The sequence below is a fragment of the Acyrthosiphon pisum genome, chromosome A2 (assembly GCF_005508785.2).
Source record: "Acyrthosiphon pisum isolate AL4f chromosome A2, pea_aphid_22Mar2018_4r6ur, whole genome shotgun sequence".
NCBI lineage: Eukaryota > Metazoa > Arthropoda > Insecta > Hemiptera > Aphididae > Acyrthosiphon > Acyrthosiphon pisum.
The window spans coordinates 54,177,358-54,188,766 of NC_042495.1; the positions used below are offsets into that span (position 1 = coordinate 54,177,358).

The window sequence follows — 11,409 nt, forward strand, 5'->3', positions numbered from 1 at the left end:
GTATCATTTTGAGTATTTGTTTCATCAGGATTGCCAGTATCACATTCCTGCCCAGAACCTTCACCTTTTACAATCATCACAGATTCTTCAATCTCTTCTCCAACAATAGGAATAATAATTTTATTTGATGTATTGTCATCCTCTTTCAATTTTCTTTTATAAATATTAGGTTTATCAAGAAGATTTTCTTTTGGATCAAATTCATTTGTTTCTAATTCAACATTAGTTGATTCTGTATTACTAAATTCTTTTTTGTTATCTTCAATAATAGGAGCACTGTTTGTTAACATAGTAGATGGCTCCTCTGAATTCCGATTTGAAGATAATCCATCTGAACCATCTGAACCAGTTCCAATACTATTACTGTCTTCAATGTCGTCAAGAGTGTTGTCTTTTTCTCCAGATAATTCATTTATAAGATTAACTAAGGTGCTTCGGTCTCTAAAAAAATATATGAAATATAATTTAAATAAATACATAAACGAAAAATTACTAGAAAATTTACTTTGCCACGATTTCCCAAGTGTCTTCATCAATGTCTTCTTTGTAAACTCGAAGATTACATGCTCTGTCAAATTGGACCCAATAAGCTACGCCTGATCTATCCCAACCTAGTGGTTGAGAATGAAGTGTAGAGCTCTCTAATTTATTAACTTCAGACTTAAATTTGACATTACTATCAAATTGCGCTTCAAAAAGAGTCTTGTGAAAAAAAGAAAAATTATGTTAACATTATCATTGTACAAGGGTTAGGTACTATATTACTTTTAAAATCCTTAATTTTAGCTTTACAGAAATTCCTTTGTATCCATAGTGTTCTAATTCCCAAAATTCTGGTATAGAATATTCTTGACAGAATTTTAAAACTGCTCTTTCCCATTTTTCTGCATGTACACTTTTTTTGACTCTACGCAATAACTTTATATGTAAATCAACTAATGCATCTGGAACTAAAAACAACACAATATGTTGCTAAGTAATTTATTCTTAAAACGGTAAATTAAAATCTATTACTTAACTCAAATTAATTGAATTAAATATGAATAAAACAAACTGATACTAAATTAAAAGGAAATAATTTGTATTTGAGCTGATCCAACAGCAAATTAGATTATTGGAGTAATTAATTTATCTGAATAATTTTTTTTATTTTTTAATAACTTGATTATCTATAATAATTTGTACAGTTCAGATTTCTTTTTTTTTAAACTGTGAGCGGTCTCTATGTTAAGTCTTAAACTGCATTTAAATAAGAGCCCCATATAATCTGATGAATTACTAATCCTTTAATACATTTTATTTCTATACATAAAATATTTACTATCCAATATAATTTATAATTTTTAAGTTAATTTTAAAATTAAAACTGATAACAAATTATCTTATCATACTAATCAACCTGTGATTTTGTATATATTTTCTTGTTTTGGAAAAATAAAAGCATAGGAATATTTTTTTAAATGCAATAAATTTAATATTCATAAGAATTAATAAAATATTATCCAATATCAATAATAATAATAATATAAAATAGTAATATTGACAAATTGTATGAATGAACACTAAAATAGACAAATAAATATGCTTAAAAAACAATAATATACTAAAGTTGATCACCTTTAAGTTCAAATTTATAGTGTAAATATCAATATTTATGTATATCTTGTATGTGTGTATTCTGTACATAATATATTTATATATACCAAGATAATAAAAGTTGTGTAATAGTCAACAACAAATGCCAATATTATTAAAAACAAATGTTTTTAATTAATTACACAAATATACCTAACATTACCTACATTTGTTGTTTACACTAACTTTGTTTAATTCACTAGAAGAAACCTACCTAAAGTTAAGATAAGTTAAAAATAACAAACATTGAATTATTGTATACATAAATTAATATAATGTTAATAAGTGTATCTATGTGTATTGGATAAAATTGATATAGTTTTATAAGTGTTTGATTAAGTTAATAGAATCAAGCATCCGATTGAGTAGTTTGGTGTTTCAATCGACAACAAGCGTTGGAGTGTATAATATACTGAATAATGTCTGAACATACGAATACATTATGTACCGCTATCTAGCACATAATACTGTTCACAAGATAGATAGACATAATAGATTATCGCGTTTACCTTCGGTAGTTTTCTCTAACATTTCTTGTAGCTCTTGGAACGTAGGAATAGTAACACCACAACTGTCTCCGAACCGTTCGCAGAAAGCAAATATAACCGCAAAGTTTGGATCCGATGCACATACGTCCTGTGCCTCAGCCACTGGTGAAGCGGTCATTTTAGGATTCGGCAATCCAACGTGTGACGACGTTACATTGTTTCGGACTCTGAATGAAGAATTTGAATTTTCGCGAACCAAAATCAAAACATAAATAAAAAACAAAACAAAATACCTATCACGAATACGTCCGCCACCATTTTGATATCCCACTTTTTGAACCGGAAAAAAACAGTGTTGCCATTGCCACAACCACCATTGGTCTACCAGATACGTAGAAATACTACATAGTACATACGATATTTATTAAATAATTAGAAATAATATTAATAATAATAATAATATTATTATTTATATTTTATTATGTTTGTTGTTGTATAAATGGATATTATGCTAGGTAGGTTGTGCGTTACGAATTTCAATTTTCAACAATCAGTGTATAGCTATGCCGAGTGCACTAGTGCAGTACTGCACCTTGTAAATAGTGGCGTACCTGAAGCTCTGTCGAGGGAGGGGCGACTTTAAATCTTTTTGAAATACACTAGATATCAAACTTATACAAACACGCTGTCACAATCACCACTCGTCATAATAATATCTCTAGCCATCGTCCTCAGTCCTCAGCACGAATTAAGATATCCATAGGCGTGCGCAGACTTCTGTCTTAGGGGAGGGGGGGGGGTTAGAGTTTTTGGTACCTAACATAATTAGCCATGTATTTCTAAAAACAGTCGCTTGATTCTAGATATAATATTTGAAAAAAGTTTAGCTTACCGTAGGAAGAGCAGCTGACTTCTCTGCCCACCAGTGTGTTTCCAAGGAGGGAGTGGTGTTTAATCCCAACCACCATTTCATTTTTATCCTAATAAATGTATTATTTATATAGGTAATTATATATTTATAGGTATACGAAAACTTGAAAAATAACTTGGTTTAATTTGTACTTAACCTCCCTTCCACCACCCATTTCATAATCCTGGCTACGCCACTGCGTACTATAGCGCCGCCCGGTGCCGGTCACCACTATTAGTCCATTTGTGTGGTTACTGGCTATTTTATATAGTTATTATAGATTCTAAGCGGAGCGATAAATTATGAATGTATTAATTTTATAATGATGTGTTTTTTTTTGTTTTATTATTTGTGTCTGTCATAGTGTAATGACCTTTTGGGACAGTAAAAATGATTCGATTATTATTATTATGTTTGTAGATTTTAGATTTCGACCGATTTTAGCGAAAGTTTCAGGGATTGTTCTTAAAGTCTAAAGATATCGGAAAAATGTAGAGGGTACTATGGTAGTAATGTTTTAACCTGTGCGTTCGAAAATATACTTACCGGGGCCGTAATCAGAGCAGGGCAAGAGGACATAGACCATGAGAGAGCAGTTTAAAGTTTTGGTATAAAGACTTCACTTTTATTTAAATATATTATATTATATACAGGATGCCCAATAGAGACATGGCCAAACGTTACCTATACAAATAGAACGAAGATACATTATGATAATATTTGAATAACGCGACTTGAAGATTTAAATTTTAAATATTTGGTCGATGTTTGGTTTTACTGGACGCCCTGCACATACTTTTTATAGGTTCAACAATGCAAATGGATTTCATGTAAACGCATCATTATGCACTATTTCATATAGTTAATTTACACCCGAGAGCAATTTTGTTAGGCTTAGGACTCCCACTCATGTATATATTATATATTTAATTATATTAAAATAGTCAAAACCTTACAAAATATTATTAATTTGATGGAAATAAATACTTTTTTGAGTCAAATATTTTATAACCTACTCAATGACGAGGTACACTCGAGTTTGATACACCAGAGACGCTGCAACCACAGTCTGTAGTCCGTACCGAAACACTAAATAATTTTAATGCAGGAACCGCGAAACTGAAACCGAAAAATACCTACCTATAATTTGAAGAAGAGGTATTTTTGATTCCAAATTCCAATAGATACTTTTATCTATTTTATATCTCTCTTTTTTATACTAAAACAAAGTAATATACTCTTAATACTTCTTGCCACTATATTATATTCTATACTAGTTTTGTATATTTTTTATTAGTTGAATTACCTACTATTAATATATCCACAACACAAGAATGGTACTTTTAATCATATTTAAAATGGGTCATTGAAAGGATTCCTCATTCTAGATATTATGATGATACTTGTGGCTTCTTCGGAGTAATGACAAATTACGTTAACTGTTCAAAAACGCCTATAGTTTTTTTATTATAGTATGTAAAGTACCAGAAAAATATTTAGTATTAAACATTTTAATTATAACATAATAGGTACCTATTATCTACCTATTACTTATACTGATCGTCTTGAATTTGTCAAGCGTTTAAAATTTAAATTTTAAGATAAGCAGTATTTCCTAACTCTCTTCTGTTAAATCTTAAACTATATTAAGAAACATGTTTTATATTATATAAAGTATAATGTATAATTTCTAACTTAAAAACTATATGTCTATATATACCTATATTATATTTAATATTATATGTTTCGAATTCAGATGGATATATGAAAATACTAGATAGGCGATTGAAAATATAATTACACTATATGAAGACAAAAAGAGATTTATGTATTACAATTGTAAGAATAAGAAATCAAATAATTATATACAGTTTTTACAAAAATAGAAAATTAATCAGTTATTGTATTTTCTTCGGTAAGGTTATCATCCTGAATCCGTTGACCATATTTTTCGTGTACGTTATTGAATGGTATTTTTGAATCGATTATTTTAGGTTTAGATTTTTTTTTAAACTTTGATAAATGGTTTTTTAATTTACCATAACCTTTACTAATAATACTACTATTGTCTGATGTTTCTCCTGTTTGGGGGGGAGACGCCATACTGTACTTTTTAGTTTTTTTAAATTTTTTTCTTATTTTCCTTGGTATTATTTTTATGTCTGAAATATATAATAAAAATTTGAATGGTTTATCAATCACATAATAACTATATTTGACTAAACATACGAATTTTTATTATTCATGGGGTGGTAAAAATATATCGTGAGTGGCGTGTTCAAACTAGATTACATTTTAAATTAGGGGTTGACAGAGGTTGCTTTGTTAGTAGATCTCGTAAGCCTCACCATATATACACCAAAAATGATAATAATAAAATAATATATGTATACATATCACTATATCAGAGAAAAAGTAAAGTATACTGCTATACGGCTTATTGCATATAGGTATAATATAATATTATATAATATCTAGCTTTTTATTTTTACCACATGCTCGAATAATATTTTACCTACTATAGAGTATAGTAGTTACTACTGTAGGGGCGTAATTTCAGTTTTTTGCTGTTAGTGCCCACATTTTCGTAGGCCTTTTAAAATCATTACCAGGCCACAATCATAGGCACCCTTTGTGGCTTTGTGTAGGGGGGTGGTATTATGATAAAGCGGGAACTGGAGACATATCACATACTCTGTGTAGAATCTCAAAAACTGTAGAATAATTTTATTTTCATTTCATTTTATATTATAGTGATTCACTGTTATACTTATATTATGCTGATTATAATTACTCATGGGGTGGAATGTAGGTGTCCTCTCCCCCTTTAGCTTATTTTTCTCATACAAAATATATAATAAATCAATGAATGTATATTTACTGATATTTGATATACATAACGTAGTCTGAGAATAGTTAACAATTTATATCCCCCTCCCCCCTTTGAAAAATGTAGAGCACGCCACTGATAATAGTATAATATGGATTGCCTATGGTATAATACATGACTTTTTCTATCTTTATATTACCATTTTCCGATGTATGCGTACAGACAATAATGCAATTATATAAGCTTACTTTTTTCGTTCTCTTCACGGCAACAACATGCACAGGAAATCACGACGACTGAACATATTGATATAATTAATAAACCCACAAACCAATAAACTGTTGGTGAAACTTCTTTCTGCAAACACATATAGATGTTATAGTATGACAATATAATCAAGGGCATCTGCAGTAATATAAACCAGGGGGGGGGCAAATTCAAAAATCTCTGATAACAGTATAACACAGCACGTACAATTTTTTTTACCAGGGCTAAAACAATTAATATTAACTAAAATCGCGGGGTGCATGGCACCCAGCACCCCCCTGCGGGCACCCAATCAATATAATATGACATCGTTTGTATAGATACATATATATATATATTATTAATATTTAATACGAATGTTCGATGTACCATCTTAGATAATCTAAAATCTAAATACAAATAGCTGTATCCTATCATATGCATACAGGGGTCAAAAGTGGGCCGTGGGCAAGTTAATTGAGTCCACGTTAAGAACACATTTAGGCATATTATAGTGATTGTGCAACTTTAAAATATTTTAAATAATAATTAAGGATTTCATTAAAAATGCATCCTAGTATTCCTATTTTTATTTTCAAAATAGCAGTTAGAGGTGATCATATAGTGGGGAGGGGCATATATCCTCCCTACGACCATTTTTTTCAATATCTATAATAATAATAAATAAATAATAATTTATATATTACCTATATTTATTCACTATTTAGTAATTGTTATAAATATTAATAGTAACTGATTTTAGTTTATATTATAATTTATAAAATATAAATACAAAATTGTTCTTATATTAATAATTTATATTTTAAATGAATAAGGGCGTGTTAAAAAATCAACGCCATTAAAATACAGATTTTCGTGAGGAGTGTGAGAACTTGATAATTAAGTGGTGGATACCTAGTGCAGTATAATATTACCATATAACAGCCATTGGCAAAAATATTTCGACACTTGACGCACTTCTCCGATCCGGCAACCGGCTGATGGAAACCCTTGGCGCACTTTAAACATTCAATCGATTTATCCGGGCTGTAATGGTGCGGCGGACAAGCAGCGCAGAACACCTCCCGAATACCGAAACCGGGCGCACAGAAGACAAATTTTTTTATATTCATTCGGCTGTAATCCGGTTCAAAATGTGTGTCGATCAACGACAACTTGGACATTACTGAAAAACAGAAAATACCTATGTGAGTGCATATAACAAGTGAACAGATAAAATTAAAAACGTATAGAACACAGCACAGAACTTCAAAATCGTATGTGTCATTTTTATTTATCTACCGGTTGATCCATTTAACGTAAACACTCATATTATTTCAATAACTATTAACGTTTTTTACACTTTTCTTCACAATTTCAAAGCAGAATATTTTTTGGAGTAGGTATCCCTGGTACCCTTACATGATAATCGAATTTTAGTTTATGAATTATAAGTTATAAGTATTTAAAGGTTTAATGAGCGGAATAGAGTGATACCTGTACAGTGTACACTATTCCACTCATCTGAACATATCAAATACTTATGAAGTTATAACTAATAAACAACTGGTCTCAAATTTGATTTTTTTAGATCTAAATACTCCGAATAATATTGTACTTCTGCCCGGATGTGTGTAAGTGCATATTCACTTTGAACTGTCAACGTTTTGTTAAGGTTTGAAGCTAAGACTTTGGATATTCTCGCTAATAGTTTTTGGTAGCGCAGAGCGACTCGACCTTTCTTGCTAGTTCTGATCCGAGCCAAATAATTGGCCTTGTCGTTCAATGTTACCAAATATTTTATTTCCATTGTTCTCTATTTAAAAATTACAAAACTTGTTCAATACACATATGCAGTATAATAATATTAACATTTAATCATATTTATGTATATTGTATTAGGATCTAGGTTCTAGATTGTGGGGAAGGGGGTGTTATAGCCTGTATAGGCGTAGCGTAGTATCATAGTAACATGTTATCATTAATTTATAAAAATAAATATAATTTATTAACTACCTACCTGTTTTATTGTGGGTGATATATCACTACTACGTATACTAGTTAGTAGTTACGCCACTGTATGTATTTATGGTATTTATAATACGCAGTGATTATTCATTGAGTGTATATTCAATTCGAAAGGGTAGGCATTATATAATTATAATCGTATGGTTATGAAAAATAAAATCATATCGATAATATAAAAAGTGATGAGTTAAAAATAATATTAATATTATGATTTATTTTTCCTGGTGGCTATGAAAGTACTATCATAATATTTTATTTTGAATATTTGGATTGGATAATAAAGTACATTATTAAATTATTTCCCTCTCAGTTACGTACACAGGGCGCAGGAGTGGATAGGCCCATAGGGAAAAAGGGTTCCCCGTGGGCCCCCGTCTATGTTTATGTTGGGGGGCCCCACTCGGGTGTACCTACACATTGTTTTTTTGCAAAATAAAATATTCACTAAATAGAAATAATTTAAATTTAAAACTATTTTTTTTTTATTTAAATTATTATTACTGTTATTTTTAACAATATAAGTATATAATCATACCACAAGTCAACAATTTGCTTACGCGAATCTTTAACATAGTATTTTAAATTTTTATCGTTAATCGAAGACTGAAATATCCGACCGACTGTCAATCGCGAACACTTCACGTTCTATCCCGATTACTGTTTTGGATTGATATTTTTAAACCCAGAAGATGTTGAAAACTGTTTTAGTATTAACCTGTACAACGCTAAACCAAAAGATGACCACCTGGATACATTTTATGATTATTTAAAAAATACATATATTGGTGAACGAGCAATTTTTCCACCTACAGTCTGGGCAGAAAATTCTTCCGAATTGACAAAATCCACCAATGCTTGCGAATCATTTCATGCCCATTTTAAATCAAATTTTAACCATAGCCATCCAAATATTTTTATATTTATTGATACATTAAAGAATATTCAATCAGAAATTTACATAAAATTACAAAGTATACATAAGCCAAATAGATGTCATAATAATAAGTCAAAAAGATCACAAAAATAATTATTAAACCAACTAATACAAAATTATAAAGATCAAAAAACAACTAAATTTAATTATATAAAAACAATTTCACATTATTACTCTATCAAAAAATAATAAAAATCAACAATATCTACAAACAACACTTAATAATTTTAATAAAACTAGAATGACGATGAATATGAATTTTTCTAATAAGCTGAATTTTTCTATAAAAAAAAAAAATTATTTTTGGAGGATAACTAGAACCGCCTCCGTGTGGTGTTCTCTGGGTTACGCTAAATGGTTCTAATTTTTATTTAGGGGAGTTTAAGTATAAAATCGATAAAGCATAGCTGCAGTGTTATTGATGTTTTCATCTGAAGTGTGGGATGTTATGACATTCGCTGTAGTCAGTGCGTTGGAAATATTATCTTATAATTCAAGCACTGGATCTATTGAAGAATGTTCTTGGATTTCTAGTAATATATCATCTCAGGCAGATCAATTATTATGTGCTATTAAAAAATTACAATTTCAAGTTTCTCTTTACGTTTTAACTAAAGTCCTATCTATTAGTGTTGGTTAAAGTCGTAGTTTGCAACCTGAAAATTCGGATTTAAAAACTGCATTAGATGCTGCTTCATGTGTTGAGAATTTAATTGAACAAATTGAAAGAATTATTTTGTGTTATATAATGTTGGTGATATTTACTAGTTCAGATATATAGCGGGGGGGGGGGGCGAAGCTCCCCACGAGTCACTGATCAACCTATATTGAAAACCCTAACCGAACTAAAATCCTGCGTATGCCACTGGTATTTAATATCTATTTTATAGTACATATATAATTTTTTATAATACATTAAGAGGGCTGGAGTGTGATTAATTTATGGTCGAAAACATAACTCACGACTTCAATCACTACGTCCGATATAATGATCTGATATTAATTTTGAAAGCAGATTTGAATTCGTTACTAAATTATCTATGCTTTAACAATTTCATTTTTCTGATTTTTATTTTTTTTACTTAGAAATTTACTAATAAAAAGAGTAAAAATAGATTATATTCAATACATTTACAAGACCTATTTAACTTGAAATATAAAATGCCTAGTTTTTCCTCCTTAGAATGGATTACGCTCCAGCCCCCTTAAGGCCTTAAGAGATGAGTTCACAGACTTTATGTCTAAGTGGGGTGAATTCAAAAATATAATTTTTCGTGAAAATTATGACTACATTGAATATAATTCTGGTAACGAATACCTATGATCGCGATGACGAAGAAAAATGTCCCCATACTAGTATACACCAACGCTTATCCTGGTCTCTATACAACTGCTGCATATTGCTATACTTAGTACTTACTCTGTCAGTCACTCAAATAAGATGTGAACGTGGATTTTCAAAATTAAAATATATAAAAAATTATTTAACGTGAACCTTGTCACAAGATTTATTAGAACGTTTTATGCTCATGTCAATAGAAAAAGAATTGACTCTGGTCAAATTATTAATGAAGTGGCTTTTAAAAGCAAAGCCACATCTGCATGTGTTGTCTCAGTCTTACAAATGCGTAACATACCAAATTTACGCTCAGAAATTCAAGTTGTATGCCGTTAGCTTAAAAGTTAGAGTGAATGACCTATTATGAAACTTGATGGTAAGAACATTATCTGTGTTTTTTGAAAGTTTTTTTACGATAATGCAGTTTTTAGGTGAGTTATAGCATGTATAATAAATGTAAATTAAAAGTGCTCATAATTCACTTAAAAACTGAATTACAGCATACAACTTAAATTTCTGAGCGTACATTTGGTATGTTAGGTACACGTTTGTAAGACGGAGACAACACATGCGGGTTTTTCGCCCTCTTAACAAAAATATTAATGTACCTATTGAAAATATGATGAAATTGTAAATGATCAACACGAGTTGGTTTTTATGATTTGAATAGTTTTTATAACAATATTTAACTTGTAAGTTAAGTTAAATTGTTAAGTTAAGTTGTTAGGTTGAATATGTAATGCGAGCGAAGCGAGCAAATTTTTCTTCTGTTGGTGGGCCCCTTAAAATATTTCCCTGTAACAAAAATACTACCTATCCACCGCTGACAGGGCGTTAGGACAATAAATTCTCCTAGCCCCAGAAATATGTATGGTTGGTGCACCCGAACTCCGAAGACCCTGGTACCAGTGGTTGATTTGGAAATAAAAAAGTAGGGGGACTCTGCTGATGTTGGATTAACGAGCGTTCCACACAAAATTAATCGTCACATTGCCGTGG

The 11,409-nt window shown here is 30.2% G+C and overlaps 2 protein-coding genes across 2 annotated transcripts in view; both read right to left on the bottom strand.

The window, feature by feature from the left end:
• LOC103309630 (remodeling and spacing factor 1) overlaps positions 1 to 2,452 on the bottom strand; it is a 2,915-nt gene extending 463 nt beyond the window's left edge. Inside the window, exons 1-4 of the mRNA XM_008185562.3 lie at positions 2,145 to 2,452; positions 766 to 950; positions 506 to 702; positions 2 to 441 (exon numbers count right to left, since the gene is read on the bottom strand). Coding sequence (XP_008183784.1) covers positions 2 to 441; positions 506 to 702; positions 766 to 950; positions 2,145 to 2,301 — 979 coding nt within the window. The 5' untranslated portion in view covers positions 2,302 to 2,452. The remainder of the gene's footprint in view (position 1; positions 442 to 505; positions 703 to 765; positions 951 to 2,144) is intronic.
• Positions 2,453 to 4,836: 2,384 nt separating this feature from the next.
• LOC100573573 overlaps positions 4,837 to 11,409 on the bottom strand; it is an 8,138-nt gene continuing 1,565 nt past the window's right edge. Inside the window, exons 2-5 of the mRNA XM_029490484.1 lie at positions 7,760 to 7,925; positions 7,045 to 7,295; positions 6,112 to 6,220; positions 4,837 to 5,195 (exon numbers count right to left, since the gene is read on the bottom strand). Of these exons, the coding sequence (XP_029346344.1) occupies positions 4,924 to 5,195; positions 6,112 to 6,220; positions 7,045 to 7,295; positions 7,760 to 7,925 (798 nt within the window). The 3' untranslated portion in view covers positions 4,837 to 4,923. The remainder of the gene's footprint in view (positions 5,196 to 6,111; positions 6,221 to 7,044; positions 7,296 to 7,759; positions 7,926 to 11,409) is intronic.